This window comes from Capra hircus, chromosome 29, assembly GCF_001704415.2.
Source record: "Capra hircus breed San Clemente chromosome 29, ASM170441v1, whole genome shotgun sequence".
Taxonomy (NCBI): domain Eukaryota; kingdom Metazoa; phylum Chordata; class Mammalia; order Artiodactyla; family Bovidae; genus Capra; species Capra hircus.
Genome location: NC_030836.1, coordinates 43563011 through 43580782, shown reverse-complemented (window position 1 = coordinate 43580782; position 17772 = coordinate 43563011). Strand labels below are relative to the sequence as shown.

At 51.8% G+C, this 17772-nt stretch overlaps 1 protein-coding gene across 3 annotated transcripts; it reads right to left on the bottom strand.

Moving 5' to 3' along the window:
- Positions 14-9178, bottom strand: PPP2R5B (protein phosphatase 2 regulatory subunit B'beta). 3 transcript variants are annotated; one of them, XM_005699866.3, is made up of 14 exons: positions 8442-9178; positions 7531-8003; positions 6551-6747; positions 5876-5977; positions 5624-5716; positions 5367-5497; positions 4157-4216; positions 3945-4053; positions 3355-3408; positions 2997-3047; positions 2755-2874; positions 1790-1917; positions 1422-1523; positions 14-799 (listed from the first exon to the last, which is right to left on the bottom strand). In XM_005699866.3, the coding sequence occupies exons 2-14, from the start codon at positions 7727-7729 to the stop codon at positions 655-657; spliced, it is 1491 nt and encodes a 496-aa protein (XP_005699923.1). In that variant the 5' UTR covers positions 7730-8003; positions 8442-9178; the 3' UTR covers positions 14-654. The 3 variants fall into 3 exon arrangements, with proteins under 3 accessions (XP_005699923.1, XP_017898941.1, XP_017898943.1); XM_018043452.1 differs by having other exon boundaries at positions 7531-7616; XM_018043454.1 differs by lacking the exon at positions 7531-8003.

The window sequence follows — 17772 nt, the reverse complement described above, 5'->3', positions numbered from 1 at the left end:
TAAAGCAAGCAGATCGTGAGTTTCTCTCTTTATTAAATCTACCCCCAGCCAAGGAAAGGGGAACAGACCACAGTTACTGTGACCACCCCCCTTGTCCCAGGACACAGGGAATCTTCTGCCTGTGCCCTTACCCCTCCCCCTGCCCAATAAATAAAAAGGGGACAAGGATGTACAGGGCCAGGGAGGAGAGGGGAGGAGAGTGCCCCGGGCCCAGGATAATGTCTGTGTTGCAGGGGAGCTGGGGGAGAATAAATAGACCATGGATCCCATGGTGGGGTGAGGAAGGACCTTGCGCTGGCACAAGGTGGGGCAGGCGAGGGGCTGCGTCCCCTTGCCCTAGGCTGGGAGCGGGGGGTGGGAACCTGCCTGCAGTCTGGAGCCCAGCTTTGTGTGGCAGGGCAGTCCCTGATGGCCACTTCCTGATCAAGTGCACCCTGGTCCAGTCCTGCCAGGAGGGCCTGAGAATTCTGTTGCCAGGACCACCATCTCTCCTCTCCCCCCAGAGGAAACTGCCCACGCTGGGCCAGGCAGGGAGCCCTCCAAGCCCCCACTGGCAAGGCCAGGAGCAGGTGTGTATCTCTCTAGGCCCCTGGGCAGGAGGGAGGGTGGAGGGACTGATAGCTCTGGGTTTAGCTCCTCCCCTTCTGGGGATCTTTAGCTCTGACCTCCACCGGTGACCTGGGGTGTAAGCCGCTGGAGCGGGGCCTCTTTGGCCCCCTGGGTCCCCTGTAACCGGCGTAGCCGAAGCTCCTCCAGGCCTTGCCACAGCTCCTGACGTTCCCGGGCCTTCTGCTGCTCCCTGGGGAGAGAGGGAGAGGCAGTTCCCTTCCTGGAGCTCCAGCTGCAATCTAACTCCCTCACCACCACCCCACCTGCAAAGAGACTCAGTGGGAATCTTCCACTTGGGGAGAAAACACCGAGGAGAGACAGGTCCCAGCCCATGGTCATGGAGTAGATGGATCAGCCTGGCCCTGAGAGGCCCCGCCTGAAGGGGTGTTATGTTGTTTAGTTGCTAAGTCATGTCCAACTCTTTTGTGACCCCATGGACTATAGCCCACCAGGCTTCCCTATCCATGGGATTTTCCAGGCAAGAATACTGGAATGGGTAGCTGTTTCCTTCTCCAGGGGATCTATCTGACCCAGGGATCAAACCTGCATCTCCTGCATTGGCAGGCAGAGTCTTTACCACTGAGCCACCAGTAACCTCCATACTAGGAGGAAGTACTTGGGAGGATAATTGGAGGATGCAGTGGAAAGCTGGGCACAGATGGCCCAGCACATGACAAAACCATAGGGAGAGACTTTAAACATCTGACCAGATGGGATATGGGTTACCTTTTAGGTTCCCTCCAACCCTTAGGAGCTGGTCCTTTTCCTGCGTTTCTCCCCTCTCCCTCCACGCCCAGCCTCTCAGCACTCACTGCTGCTTTTCCAGCTTGTAGGAGGCCGTGAGCTCATCAAACAGCTTCCCATTCATCTCCATGAAGGTCTTGAGCACATTGTAGATCAGAGACACAATGGTTCTTGGCAGGGACAAGGACGAGGTGAGAGATGAGAGCAATTTCAGTTGGGTCCCACCTCCCACTCCAGCATTCTGCCTATCTCTGTGTCCCAAACACAGCTTGCAGCCCTGAACACCACAAGCACTACCCTTCTCCTTCCCCTTTCACCACCCCTCCACCACCTTCAGATGCCTTCCCTGATCCTCTCCAGCCAGGAGTAATCCCAGTTCTGGACTGGCTGGCCCTGCCCCAGCCTCTGTGGATCAGGTCAAAGCCTGGGCACTCACTGATTCCAGTGCTCCTTGGAGACTTGGTAGAGGGTCCCAAACACAGCAGGCAGCACAGTGTGGCAATTGTCCTCAATGAGGCTCAGGATATACTCATTGTTCCAGAAATACAGAGCCCGCTCTGCAACCTGGGGCAGCGAGATGGCAGAGTAAGCGCCTCAGTGGCTTCCCTGCAGGTGCCTGTCCTGGAATCAGACCCAGCCCCAAACCCAGGGCACGCTGTCCTCCTTACACCCCATCTTCAGGGTTCATCTGACCAACGTGGTGAGGTGCAAAGAACACTGGATTTGGAGTCCAGTGCTCAAGTGAATCCTGGCTCCACTACACACTGGCCACATGGCTTTGAGAAAGGCAATTTACCCCTCAGCCTCAGTTTTCAAATCTGTAAATTGGGGCTAATAATAGCTACCTCCATATGGCTGTTATAAGAATTATATGAGGTATTTAGTAAACTGAAGTGCCAGAGTCACTGTGAGGAAAAATTGACAACCACCAGGTTACGGCTTATAAAAACGAAAGTCTGCATACACATGTAGGAGAACACTGGTTACATCCAGCCTGGATGGAGTGGGGAAGCCTTGCTGGTCTCTGTGAGGCCAGTGAAATTTAAGGCCACTAAGAAAGGGGGAAAGTGAAGACAACCATCCATCCCATTCATGGACATTTGGGAAACATCCATTTCAGGTTACCAGATGTGCTTATGCTACCATCTCTTCAGTTCTCCTCTCCACCCAGGCGGCCCATTCTACAGATAAGGAAGCTTAATCCAACTCAGAGTGGTGAAGTGATTTGCTCAAATCTCCTCAGCCACTGGGAGGTCTCCTGACCCTGAGTCCAGCATCTCCACATTATCAGACCCAGGAAGGTCCAGAGGAGAAACTGAGGGCAGAGGAAGCTGTGTGAGGTCAACCTGCCAACCTTCCAGTCCATACCCTGGCTCTCACCCCACCTGTCCCCACCTGTACCTGGAAGTGGGGGCTGGACACACAGCGGGCCACCTGCTTGAAGAGAGGCTCCTGGATCTTCACGAACTGCGAGGGCTCGATAACATCCAGAATCTCCTCCATCTCCCCCAGAAACATCACCTGGGGTGGGGGCAGGGACACAGGGGCGACGGTTCCCATCTCCCCCGACATACACCCACTGCCTTCGGGAAGCCAAGCCTTCCCAGCCTCCCTGCAGTGGACACCAGAGCCCTCCTTCATACCTCTTTCTGGGTACAGGTTTTTGGCCAGTATTTGAGCAGCCCCCGGATCACCTGTGGGAGTTGAGGCAGAAAGGAGTCAGGCCTGCCAGGACACCAGGTTGCCTCCCCCACCAGAGGTACTTGAGGGCTTCCCTGGTGGCTCAGTGGTAAAGAATCCACCTGCAATGCAGGAGACGCACAAGACGTGGGTTCAATCCCTGGGTTGGGAAGATCCCTTGGAGGAGGGCACGACAACCCACTCCAGTATTCTTGCCTGGAGAATCCCAAGCACAGAGAAGCCTGGCGGGCTACAGTCTATAGGGCCACAAAGAGTCGGACAAGACTGAAGCAATTTAACACACACACCAGAGGTACTCACATGCTCTGTCAGGGTTGCATCCTTCTCCAGGAACTGCACCACGCAGTATGCCAGCTGTAAGGGAGCGGGGGTAGGGTGGTGGAGGGGTAGGCAGAGAGAAGGAGGACAGGGGTCAGGAGAGGACACCAGATATTTGCTCATTTACTCTTCACTCATTCATCAAGCATTTACAGACCACCTAGGAGATACCAGGCACTGTGTTTGATGTGTAGGGACACAATAATGACCCTACAGGGGAAATATTCAGCAAACCAATCCTTATAAATTTTATAAAAGGTTCCATAACCACAATCTGTATCATGATCTACGGGAATATAGAAAGAGGAGAGCCTAAGCCTGCCCAGAGCAAGTTAAGAGGGAGGGGGCTGGGAAGCCTTCAGAGAGCTGATGTCTTAAGACTGGCCTGAAAGGATCGTGGGGATTTTCTAAGGTAGACGGAAGAGAATTAGTCAAGAAAAAGGTGAGAGAGGATCCCATGAGTTCATGTTTTCGAGTGCCTGGAGTCAGAGTGTCAGGCTGACCCTGCCAGTTGGTGGCTGCCCTGACCCTCAGGCCCTCTCCACTATGGCGGGGCCAGGCCTGGGCCTCACCTGGGCATGGAAGACAGACAGCGACTTGACAGAGTGCAGGGGGATCAGGACTCGAACCAGGAACTGCTTGTGCTCTGTCTTCAGGGGCAAGGCAAAGCCATTGATGATGCTGAGGAGGGGACACAAGAGATGCAGAGGGCTGGGGTGACTGGGCCTCCGTCCCTCCTCCCAGAGTCCTCCAGATGCTCCAGCTGAGGCCCAGAGAGAGTCACCTTCCTAAGATCTCCAGCAGCTCAGCAACGCCGTTGAAATGCTCAAATTCATAGATGAACCTTTGAGAGGAAGAGAAGGATGCACAAGGGTTCAAGGCAATTGGAGCAGGCCCAACCCTCCTCTCAACCACTCTGTCTACCCACCCCAGCCCTGCACATTAACCCAGAGGCTGTGCTCGCTTCCCCAAACACCAAACCAGGCCCACTGAGATCCACACCCACTTCTATATCACCCTCTCAGCCCAGCCACCACTGCTACTCTGGGTCCCAGCTCAAACCTCTCTTCTGTGAAGCATTGTCTGCCAGACCTTAACTCTCATTACCTGGTCCCATCCAGTCCACAGGCACTCAGCCTGAGTCCTTCACTCTTCATGCCAATCAGCCGAAAGAATGACAGAGTGTCTATTCTGGGCTACGTATTTCTCAAAACTATCCCAAGAGGTAGAGCTTATTAGATCCATTACACAAATGAAGAAATCAGGGCTCAGCAGCTCAGTCAAACTTGCCCTAAGATTAATAAGCAAGGGGTCTAATACCCTGAGCTCCTGGAGGACAGGGATCATTCCTCACCTATTTCGTAGCTAATAACAATAAGAGCTAAGGTTTCAGAGTTCTAGCCTTTGTGCAGGAGCTATAGTGAGCAAAGGCATTGCCTCATTTCATCTTGACAACTCTCTCTGTGTTTAGTATAGTTATCATTCCCATTCTAGAGACGAGGAAGCTAGGAAAAAGCTTAAATATTTTGCCCAAATTCACCCAAATAGTTGAACCAAACTCAAACACAGGCCATCGAGCTCAAGAGCCAGTCTCAACTAAAAGGCCATATGGGCCCCTGATGCCAAGTAGGCATTGGTGCTCAATACATATTTACAGAAAGAATCCCTTTCTTTGGGTCCTATGGCCTGGAACAACAAAGATCAAAAGATTTAGATCCTAGACCCCCTGAACTGACCTAGTCCCTGAAAACCATTTCATCTCTCAGCCTGTATTTTCTCATCTGTAAAACGGAAATAAATACCTTTCTCTGTTGATCTCACAGGATTTGTATAAGCAGTACTACTGGTAGCAGTACATGCTGCCAAGAAAAAACTCAATAAACCATAGTTCTACAGGGTCCCCTAGCCCAGAAGCCTTTGCCTCTGTCTTCTTCTTCCTACAGCTCTCCCTGCTCCCTCCAGAGGTTTCAGCAGGGCAGGCAGCAGGCACCCACCGGAGGAAGATATGGCTGCACTGTTTGCGGATGTAGGCCCGGAGCCCCAGGAACTTGCCGTAGACCCGGTGCAAGATGGTCTTGAGGTACTCACGCTCCCGGGGGTCCTCACTATCAAACAGCTCCAGGAGCTGTGGGAGCCGGGATCAGGGGTTAGGAAAGAGACCAAGCCAGGCTACTCCCATCCTATCCCCATGCCCCCACAGAGAGCCTGCCCCTGCCCCATGATACCACCCAGCCTGGGTTTCCCACTTCACCATCAAGACAAACTTTTGATCCACATATCTCTTGGCCACAGAGGGCTGGAAGTCTGGGCTCTCCAAGAAACGCAGGAAAAACTCATATACCAGCTGGAGGAGGGGACAGATGACACGGTGAGTTCAGGAACTGCCTCCCCCTTCATCCTGCCCTGTGGCCCTCAGCCAACAGTCCAGGATCTCAGGAGACCCTCTACCCCCTCCTCGGGTCTCTTCTGAAACTCATATCCCTGTCTTCCCCAGCCCTCCTACCTGAAGATGTGGCCATGAAGGCTCAAGATTGGGCTCATCCTCTTCAGGGTCAAATTCAGGGTTCTCACTGGGCGGCAGCGTCCGAAAGATATTCACTGAGATCTGAGGGGCAGGTCAGGGTTCTTTAAGGAAGAACCTTCTGAGGCAGAAGCTAGGACATCCCTCATCCAAAGTCTAATGGGCCTCAGTACCTGCCTCAGCAAGCAGTTCCCTCCTTTGCAATCACTGCCTGAACATCTAGTTCATGGAAGACCTGGGCTTGCAGTTGGGGACTGAGGGGCAGATGAGACACATCCCCACCCTCTAGCAGGTGCAGTCCAGCAGGGAAGACGACATGGAAAATGGTAAGGTCGACGGACCTTCCAAGCAGCGGAAGGGAGATTTCTAGTTTGAATACTGAGAGAGGCTTCATGGAAGAAGCAGCAGATGAGCCAGGCCATGGCACAAGGAAGGCACATCAGGCCTCAGGAGAGCGCAAGCAAAAGGGCAGGGTGGGACAAGTCCAGGAGGCACTGAGGGACCTACACTGGCAGGGTGCTGGGCAGGAGTGGGGCTGGGAGACAGGTCAGGCAGGAGACACGGGCCCTAAGGCCAAGCCAAAGGGCGTGGGTTTATTCTCTGCCCGGGAGCTCCGCGGGCAGGCAGTAGGGTTCCCATGCGCACCAAGGTGCTCACCATGCGGATGATGTCTGGGTAGACAGGCTCAATTAGGACCCCCCGGGTGCTCCCCACGCACTCCACCAGCTCATTGAGTGCCGCCCGCTTCACCTCCTTCCCCTTCAGGTCGGCCACACAGTCCAAGAAGTCAAACATCACCCCACACTGGGCCAGCTTCCGGCTCAGCAGTTCATGCAGCTCAGAGGCTGGCACATCTGGGGAGGGAGGAGGGGTCTGAGCCTGGGCCCCAGCTGCTGCAGCTCTGGGCAGGGGTGAGCCTTCCTAATCCCTAGGGCAGGCTTCTCTGCCCCCATGCCCCATGCTTCTGGGCCATCTCCCACTCCTTGCAGAAAGTAAACCACTTCTGTCCCATCCTCCATTCTTGTGAGGTAAAGGAGCTTCATCTCTTCATCCTAACTGAGGCCCAGAGAACACGACGGCCTGATTGGAAAGCATGGTTACAGACCCTGGACACCTGGGCCTTCCACAGGTGCCCCCAACAGCCATGGCCTCCCTCTCCTAGGTAGCACTCTGTTCTAAGAGCCAGAAGTGGGGAGAAGAGTCAGGACTAGGAGTCTCTCTGGTGCCCTCTGCCTCAGCTAGTGGGGCCCTGTACCCAGAGGTGGGGGGACAACACCACAATCGCAGGGAGCCATGCTGAGCACCTGCTCCAGGACCCTGGCAGCAGCCAGGCTGCTAGTGGCTTCCTGGAACCCAGGCTGTAGGCCCCACCCTTAGCCCTGGTCTGCCCCCCAGGGTGGCACCACCTCCAGATGCCCCACCTCCAAGGATGACAGGCCAGTCAGGCCATGCGTCAGCACAGAGAGCGAGAGGGCTGGGGGGTGGGGGTCAGCTCAGGTGGTGGAGTCCCTTGCTCGGAAGGGGCCATCCAGACTCCGTCAGATCACAGCTGCCAGCTGCTTCTCACTCCCCCACCCCCAAGGCTCGCTGGCCCACTCCAGGACTCAGGTCCCCTCGCGGCCAGCAGCCGGGCTCACCTTTGAGCAGGGGCAGTGGAGTGAGTTCTTGCTGGTTGCTCTGATAGCGGAACTGAGAGGAGCTGTGGGACCGCCGGGGCCGGGCCCTGCGGAGGGAACGGCGGGAGAAGCCGTCCACCTTGTCGGGTGGGGGCACAGGGGACAGCCCCGGGGAAGAGGGGCTGGTGGGGGTACTCGCTGGGGGCAGCTTCGTCTCCATGGCGGCTAGGCAGTGGGTCAAGCCTTCAGAGCCCCTGAGGTTCCCTCTGGGGCTGCAGGATGCTTTATGAGGCTGGGTTGACTAACTTGGGCCCATCCTGTGCGCTGCGGGAGGTGAGGGGGATGGGGTGGGCACAACCACAGTCCTGGGCCCCCCCCAGGACCTTTGGCAACTGCCCAGTCCTGGGGGGCAAGCACAGTAGACAGGAGGATGGCTCAGGTTTCAGGTCCTTCCTGAGGGTCCGAAGAGTCCAGCTAGGGTTCCCAGCCTGGCTCTTTTGAAAAAGAAGTCAGGGCAGAGAGGCCGGCAAGAAAGAGACAGAGAGGCTGTCAGTTCTTTCAGGACAGCCTGTGGGGCTGCCGCTGACAGCCTGTCTTCCTGCCCTCCGACCCTGGCCCAGACCCTAAACGAGGTGCAGGTGCCTCCCTTCTCCCAGACATAAAGGCCCCAGGCTCTAAAACAACCCCCTCAAAATAGGGCCTCTCCCCCAAGCCAGACCCTATCTAGAATGGGGACCTTGGCCCTCATCCCTGGCCCCTAACAGAATGGGGACCCTGTTCCTGCTCCACTTATCAGGGTCACCAGGGACTCTTCCAGGAATGGGGGCCCTATCCCCATGCCACCCCCTCCTACAACCCGGCGCCCTCCCCAAACTCAGTTTCTCCTTCCTCACCCCCAAATCTCATCTGCCTCCCAATGGGGGCACACTCACTTCTCTGACGCTCAGACTTAGGTCACGGGCCCTCCAGGGGCTGCCTGTGGGGAGGGGAGCAGCTGCTCAGGGCTCCTTCGCAGCGGTCCGGTTCGGGGCGCTGGCGCTGGGCGGCGGCGCTCCTGGGTTCTCTCTCCGGCTCCGGGGGGGCCGGAGCATGCCCCCAACTCAGCCCCGAGTCGGGGCGCGGGCGCCCGGCGGGCTCCGGGCTGGCCGGGGCAGCTCGCAGACCTCTCCTCAAGTCGGGGGATCCGACCCGCGCGGCACCGCGGGAGCCCCGGCTCTGTGCGCACCGGCACCCGCCGCCCAGCTTCTCACGATGACATCAAGTCACCTCCCCCAGTCGGCCCGCACATCCCCGCGGGTTTGGGGGGCGGGGGAGGGGGGCTGCGTCAGGAAGTTCCCGCCGGGGGCAGCTGGGAGATGTAGTCCCTGCACCAATTAAAGCGGCTGCCTGACCGAAGGGGTAATCCCTGCGGGCACCAGGGGACAAGACTGAAGCAGAGTGGGACGGGGTCCAACTGGGGCTGGGCTCCTGGGCTCTGGAAGAGAATGTATACGGAGAGAGGAAGACTCAGGAGTCTGCACCAGGAAGCTGGGGGCGATGCCAGGACTCTGGCAGCAAAGAGGCCCAATCCTCTGTCACATCCAAAGATTTGCCCTGCTCCATCTGTGCCCCAGGCATTCAACCCACAAGGGAATGTCACTCTCACTCCAGAATGGCTGGACACTTTTTAAAACCCCAGTAGAAAATGGCACTGGACTGGTTAATAGTCTGCAGTGAGTCAGTGCCTGCTGGGAGGGGTGTGGTACCCCCAAGGCTGCTGGGAAATGAAGTCCTTCCTCAGCCTGCAGTCGCCCTCCCCTCCCTTGCTGTCTAAGGTGACATCATGGTCTGGATTTAAAGGGCCAGCCTACGAGTGGCAAAGCATCAGAGCTGGAGATGCTCCCTGATGCTGCCACACCACCCCAGCAAGCTAGCCTCTCTGGATGGAACTCCCAGCCTCTCTGGGACCTAAGATGTGCTCTTGGGGTCTCTTGTTCAAAACCCTGCTGCAGGGACTCCAAGGCACAGGTGGAATTCCAGCAGTTTGGCATTCCTGCCAAAAGTTCCCGATTTGTAGTCCTGGGCCCCTTTTCTAGCACCCTGGACCCCCAACACCCTTCATTCTCCTGGACTCCATCCCCTACCCTATACTGTGAAATCTCCACCCAGAAGTTCCTCCCAAATGAACAACTAGTCCATGGAGCACCAAGAATGGGCAATGGAACCTGGCAATGAAGTCAGGGAGGGGCTGGGGTCCTTTTCAGAGTCTTCCTCACCCTACCCTAGGCCTTGTTGGCCACTCTGCTGCCTTGGAACCACCCAGCCACCTTGCCTGCTGCAGACGGAGCCTGGGTGCCCAAAGGGTGCCCACCTACCGGAGCAATAAAAAGCAAATGCCGCAGTTTAGCCAGGCTGAGATCCAGGGCAGAATCCTTTGCTCGGTAGGTCTTGTCTGTCTGGCCCTTGTGGCCTCATCTGTCAAATAGAAGCCCATACTTTCCCCTTTGCCCACCTCCCAGGCTCAGGAGATGAAGCTTCTCCAACACCCCTACAGAGAAAGCTGGGGAAGGGGAGGCCCACCAAGCCTTCTACAACCAGATGAGGACCCTGAGGAGTGGAGAGGAGAAGTGCTTTGCCCAAGGTTACATATCCTGCCATCGAAATCCGGGACTCCCACCTCCCAGCCTAAGTCAGGAGCACATGAGCTCCAGACCCCCAGCCGAGGTCCCGGGCCCAGTGCTCTGGACTCTGAGGGTCTCCAGGCCAGAGTGGCCATGGAAGGTTGGTGCTTTGTACAACCCTCAGATTGAGGACTGGGGCACTGAAGAGCAGAAGACACACATAAGATTTCCTGCAAGAAATAGCCTTTGAACTACATTTCAAAATAGACACAATATCACATGGCTATTGGAGAGTTGAAGAAGACTTTAAAAATAATTTTTAAATATTTATTTTCGGTTGTTCTGGGTCTTCATTGCTGTGCAGGCTTTTATTTAGTTGTTGCAAGCAGGGACTACTCTCTATTAACAGTTTAAGTGCAAGAGCTTCTTATTGTGGTGGCTTCTCTTGTTGTGGAGCACAGACTCTAGAGCAAGGGCTTCAGTAGTTGTGGCACACACACGGGCTCAGCGGTTGTGGCTTCCAGGCTCTAGAGCACAGGCTCGATAGTTGTGGCGCACAGGGCTTAGTTGCTCCAAGGCCTGTGGAACCTTCCTGAATCAGGGATTGAACTGATGTCTCCTGCATTGGCAGGGAGTTTCTTTAGCACTGAGCCACCAGGGAAGCCTGAAAATTATTTTTTAAATCATTTTTACTGAGATATCATTGCTGCTGCTGCTGCTGCTGCTAAGTCGCTTCAGTCGTGCCTGACTCTGTGTGACCCCATGGACGGTAGCCCACCAGGCTCCCCCATCCCTGGGATTCTCCAGGCAAGAACACTGGAGTGGGTTGCCATTTCCTTCTCCAATGCATGAAAGTGAAAGTGAAAGTGAAGTTGTGTCCAACTCTTTGTGACGCCATGGACTGCAGCCCACCAGGCTCCTCCGTCCATGGGATTTTCCAGGCAAGAGTACTGGAGTGGGGTGCCATTGCCTTCTCCGAGATATCATTAACACACCACAAAACTCACTCATTTTGGTGTTGCTGTTTAACGAGTATAGAATATCAGTTTTGCAAGATGAAAGGTTCACGATGGTGTGATCACTCACCTAGAGCCAGACATCTTGGAGTGTGAAATCAAATGGGGCTTAGGAAGCGTTACTATGAACAAAGCTAGTGGAGGTGATGGAATTCCAGCTGAGCTGTTTCAAATCCTAAAACATGATGCTGTTAAAGTACTGCACTCAATATGTCAGCAGATTTGGAAAACTCAGCAGTGGCCACAGGACTGGAAAAGGTCAGTTTTCATTCCAATCCCAAAGAAGGGCAATGCAAAAGAATGTTCACACTACCACACAATTGTTCTCATTTCACATCCCAGCAAGGTAACGCTCAAAATCCTTCAAGTTAGGCTTCAACAGTGTGTGAACTGAGACCTTCCAGATGTTCAAGGTGGATTTAGAAAAGGCAGAGGAATCAGAGATCTTCCTGTTTCCAACATCCGTTGGATCATAGAAAAAGCAAGAGAATTCCAGAAAAACATCTGCTTCATTGACTACACTGAAGTCTTTGTGTGGATCACAACAAACTACAGGAAATTCTTAAAGAGATGGAAATACCAGACCACCTTACCTGCCTCTTGAGAAACCTGTATGCAGGTCAAGAAGCAACAGTTAGAACCAGACATGGAACAACAGACTTAGTTCAAAATTGGGGAAAGAGTACGTCAAGGCTGTATGTTGTCACCCTGCTTATTTAACTTACATGCAGAGTACATCAGGCGAAATGCTGGGCTGGAAGAAGCTCAAGCTGGAATCAAAATTGCGAGGAGAGATATCAATAACCTCAGATATTCAAATGCTGCTGCTGCTGCTGCTAAGTTGTATCCAACTCTGTGCGAACCCACAGACAGCAGCCCACCAGGCTCCCCCGTCCCTGGGATTCTCCAGGCAAGAACACTGGAGTGGGTTGCCATTTCCTTCTCCAACGCATGAAAGTGAAAAGTGAAAGTAAAGTCTCTCAGTCATGTCGGACTCTTAGCGACCCCATGGACTGCAGCCCACCAGGTTCCTCCACCCATGGGATTTTACAGGCAATAGTACTGGAGTGGGGTGCTATTGCCTTCTCCGGATATTCAGATGACACCGCCCTAATGGCAGAAAGCAAAGAGGAACTTAAGAGCCTCTTGATAAAGGTGAAAGAGGAGACTGAAAAAGCTGGCTTAAAACTCCACATTCAAAAAACTAAGATCATGGCATCCAGTCCTATCACTTTGTGGAAAATAGATGGAGAAACAATGGAAACACTGAGTGACTGAACTGACCTGAACTGACACACTCCAGTGTTCTTGCCTGGAGAATTTCATGGACAGAGGAGCCTGATGGGCTATAGTTACGGCTGTGCTGGGCTTTAGTTACTGCCCATGGGCTTTCTCTAGTTGTGGCCAGTGGGGGCTACTCTGCACTGTGGTACCCAGGCTTCTTGTTGTGGTGGCTTCTCTTGTTGTGGAGCACGGGTTCTAGATGCCCGGGCTTCAGCAATTGGCAGTGCATGGGCTCAGTAACTGCTGCACCGGCTTAGTTGCTCTGCGGCGTGTGGGATCTTCCCAGACCAGGGATCCAACCTGAGAAATGGAGTATTTCCTGCCATGTCAGTCAGCAAGGATGTAACAGTCATCAGGATTCCCAGTCTCCAAATGTGAATTCCCGAGCCGTTAAGGGCACTCAGTAAAGAGAAAAATACCTGAGACGTAACAGCCATCACATTGCAGCCACTCCCCATGCTGAGCACTGAGGAACTCCCCAGATAGCTGAGGTGCACAGGAAAGGGATGATTTCAGTGAGGCCAGATTCTTGCATCTTCCCATACAGAGAAAAGCACTTAATCCCTTTAACTTGGGAACTCTGGTCTTCTTAATTCGCAGAAATACTTTTGATGTTCAGACCATCTGCCCTTTGTTGCAAACTTCTATTTAACCTGATTCCCCCCCCAACCCACCCCACCCAACCTTCTCAAAACAGCTCTCTCAGGGTCACCTGAAATGCTGTCTCCCAGATAAAACATGGCTCTCAATTTTTGTTGTTGTCCAGTCTCTAAATCATGTCCAACTCTTAGTGACCCCATGGACTGCAGCATGCCAGGCTTCTCTGTCCATCACTATCTCCCTGAGTTTGCTCAAACTCATGTCCATTGAGTCAGTGATGCTATCCAGCCATCTCACCCTCTGTTGATTCCTCCTCCTTTTGCCTTCAATCTTTCCCAACATCAGTGTCTTCCAATGAGTTGGGTCTTCACATCAGGTAGGCAAAGTATTGGCGCTTTAGCTTCAGCACCAGTTCTTCCAATGAATATTCAGGGTTGATGTCCTTTAGGATTTACCGGTTTGATCTCCTTGCTGTCCAGGGGAGGACCTCAATTTTTAGGTTCTGGCTAATTTTCAAGTCAACAAACCCCTGTCCTCTGCATTGGCAGGCAGATTCTTAGCCACTAGACCTCCAGGGAAGCCCTATTATTTTTATTATTAATTTAATAAACACTTGATGAACACAGCTCTGCTCCTGGCCTATCATGGGGGTCAGGCAGACGTCTTGACTCATTCCACAAGCATCCTCTGGGCAGCATCTTATTTATTAGCTGGCCTCCTAGAATGGGGCCTGCCTTATGTTTCTAACAATTCTCTCAGAGGCTGTTCTTCAGTCTCTTCAGGTAAAGAGCTGTCTACCCAGTTGAGCTGTTTCAAATCCTGAAAGATGATGCTGTGAAAGTGCTGCACTCAATATGCCAGCAAATTTGGAAAACTCAGCAGTGGCCACAGGACTGGAAAAGGTCAGTTTTCATTCCAATTCCAAAGAAAGGCAATGCAAAAGAATGCTCAAACTACCGCACAATTGCACTCATCTCACATGCTAGTAAAGTAATGCTCAAAATTCTCCAAGCCAGGCTTCAGCAATACGTGAACCGTGAACTCCCTGATGTTCAAGCTGGTTTTAGAAAAGGCAGAGGAACCAGAGATCAAGTTGCCAACATCCGCTGGATCATGGAAAAAGTAAGAGAGTTCCAGAAAAACATCTATTTCTGCTTTATTGACTATGCCAAAGCCTTTGACTGTGTGGATCACAATAAACTATGGAAAATTCTGAAAGAGACGGGAATACCAGACCACCTGACCTGCCTCTTGAGAAATCTGTATGCAGGTCAGGAAGCAACAGTTAGAACTGGACATGGAACAACAGACTGGTTCCAGATAGGAAAAGGAGTATGTCAAGGCTGTATATTGTCACCCTGCTTATTTAACTTATATGCAGAGTACATCATGAGAAACACTGGACTGGAAGAAACATAAGCTGGAATCAAGATTGCTGGGAGAAATATCAATAACCTCAGATATGCAGATGACACCACCCTTATGGCAGAAAGTGAAGAGGAGCTAAAAAGCCTCTTGATGAAAGTGAAAGAGGAGAGTGAAAAAGTTGGCTTAAAGCTCAACATTCAGAAAACGAAGATCATGGCATCCGGTCCCATCACTTCATGGGAAATAGATGGGGCAACAGTGGAAACAGTGTCAGATTTTATTTTTTTGGGTTCCAAAATCACTGCAGATGGTGACTGAAGCCATGAAATTAAAAGACACTTACTCCTTGAAAGAAAAGTTATGACCAACCTAGATAGTATATTCAAAAGCAGAGACATTACCTTGCCGACTAAGGTCCGTCTAGTCAAGGGTATGGTTTTCCCAGGGGTCATGTATGGATGTGAGAGTTGGACTGTGAAGAAGGCTGAGCACCAAAGAATGGATGCTTTTGAACTGTGGTGTTGGAGAAGACTGTTGAGAGTCCCTTGGACTGCAAGGAGATCCAACCAGTCCATTCTGAAGGAGATCCGCCCTGGGATTTCTTTGGAAGGAATGATGCTAAAGCTGAAGCTCCAGTACTTTGGCCACCTCATGCAAAGAATTGACTCATTGGAAAAGATGTGATGCTGGGAGGGATTGGGGGCAGGAGGAGAAGGGGACGACCGAGGATGAGATGGCTGGATGGCATCACAGACTCGATGGACGTGAGTCTGAGTGGACTCCGGGAGGCCTGGCATGCTGCGATTCATGGGGTCGCAAAGAGTCGGACACGACTGAGCGACTGAACTGAACTGAACTTAACCCAACCCCAGGTTAAAGGGATTAAAACAGGGTCACCAATAGGAACAGTGACTTGCCTGAGGCCACACAGAGCTGGGATTGGAATCCAGATCCCTGAATTTTGGGCTTCAGGCCAACTTTTGGTTTTAGATTTTAGTAGAGTTCATCTCTGGAAAAGGCGATGGCACCCCATTCCAGTACTCTTGCCTGGAAAATCCCTTGGACGGAGGAGCCTGGTAGGCTGCAGTCCATGGGGTCGCGAAGAATCGGACACTACTGAGCAACTACCCTTTCACTTTTCACTTTCATGCACTGGAGAAGGAAATGGCAACACACTCCAGTATTCTTGCCTGGAGAATCCCAGGGACAGGGAGCCTGGTGCGCTGCCGTCTCTGGGTCATACCGAGTCGGACACGACTGAACTGACTTAGCAGCAGCAGAGTTCATCACTCTTGTAAGACTAAAATGGGATTATAATTACCTGTGAGTATCTCTTAAGTCATAATGGTGTAAGGGATCTTGTGTGACCAAACCTGTAAAGCAAGAGTGGGCAAATTTTTCTATAAAGGGCCAGAAAATAAATATTTTAGGCTTTGCAGGGCTCTATCTCAAGTACTCAACTCTGCTGTAGCAAGAAAGCAATCCCAACGAGTTTTCTGCTAGTCCAGTGGTTAAGAATCCGCCTTGCAAGGCAGGGGGCACAGGTTCGATCCCTGGTCAGGGAACTAAGATCCCACATGCTGAGAGCAAATAAGCTTGCACTGCAACTAGAGAATCCATGGGCTGCATGACACAAGGAAGATCCCACGTGCTGCAGCTATGCAGCCAAATTAATTCGTTAAAAATTTTAGAAAGAAAGCAGCCCTAGAGTACTTAATCAAATGAGCATAGATATCTTCCACTAAACTTTATTTGTGGACACATGTGAATTTCATACGCTATTTAGGTCATGAAATCTTATTTTTCTTTTTGTTATTTCCAACTGTTCTAATATGTAAAAAACATTCTTGGTTCAAGGGCTGTACAAAATAATAAACCCCTGCTTGGGGGGGTTAGAATCCATTCTTTACTGGATTTTAGGATTAGAGATATTAAAAGTTATTATTATTATCACAGGGAGAGAGGCTGGAGGCCTGACCAAGTACAAAGAGAAGGGAAGATCCATTAATCTCCTCTCAAGCATTGCAGGTGAGACCTTCTTCATTGTGGGCTCATAGCAACCTTTATAAATGTTTCCTTTTCTATAAAATGGTTACAATAGTCTCTACAGTAGAGACTATTAGAGGGTTGCTGTGAGGGTGGAATGAGATAGAGAAAGGTCAAGCGTTTTGCAAAATGCAAATCACTTCAGTTCAGTCGCTCAGTCGCTCAGTCGTACCCTACTCTCTGCGACCGCATGAACTGCAGCACACCAGGCTTCCCTGTCCATCACCAACTCCCGGAGCTTGTTCAAACGCATGTCCATCAAGCCAGTGATGCCATCCAACCATCTCATCCTCTGTTGTCCCCCTCTCCTCCCGCCTTCAATCTTTCCCAGCATCAGGGTCTTTTCAAATGAGTCAGTTCTTCACATCAGGTGGCCAAAGTATTGGAGCTTCAGCTTCAGAAACAGTCCTTCCAATGAATGTTCAGGACTGATTTCTTTTAGGATGGACTGGTTGGATCTCCTTGCAGTCCAAGGGACTCTAAGGAGTCTTCTTGAACACCACAGCTCAAAAGCATCAATTCTTCGGCGCTCAGCTTTCTTTATAGTCCAATTCTCACATCCATATGTGACTACTGGAAAAACCATAGTTTTGACTAGACAGACCTTTGTTGGCAAAGTAATGTCTCTGCTTTTTAATATGCTGTCAAGTTTGGTCATAACTTTTCTTCCAAGGAGCAAGCGTCTTTTAATTTCATGGCTGCAATCACCATCTACAGTAATTTTGGAGCCCCTCAAAATAAAGTCAGCCACTGTTTCCATTTTTTCCCCATTTATTTAACATGAAGTAATGGGACCAGACGCCATGATCTTAGTTTTCTGAATGTTGAGTTTTAAGCCAACTTTTTCACTCTCCTCTTTCACTTTCATCAAGAGGCGCTTTAGTTCTTCGCTTTTAGTATTCCAATGAATATTCAGGACTGATTTCTTTTAGGACTGACTGGTTTGATCTCCTTGCAGTCCAAAGGACCCTCCAGAGTCTTCTCCAACACCACAGTTCAAAAGCATCTCACACGCTAGCAAAGTAATGCTCAGAATGCAAATGTTTTCAGTTAATTGTTTCTAGAGATGAGTGCTGGGGCTCTGACACTAAGTAGTCCTCTAGAAAGCTTTTACTAAGTTTAATGGGACACTGTCCCTTTAAATCCTCTTCAACCACCTCAAGTACCAATTGGACGTGTTGGCACATGCGCATTCCTTTGAAGGGCTGGCACCTCAGGCTACAGCCTTCCCGGAGCCCGTAGGAGAGGTTAAAGGTCCACCCACACAGAATTTATACGCAAGCGTAAATCAATATCGGGAGCTCTATATCGTACTGGGAGCCCAGTCCCTTTTTTCGCGCCTGAAGGCT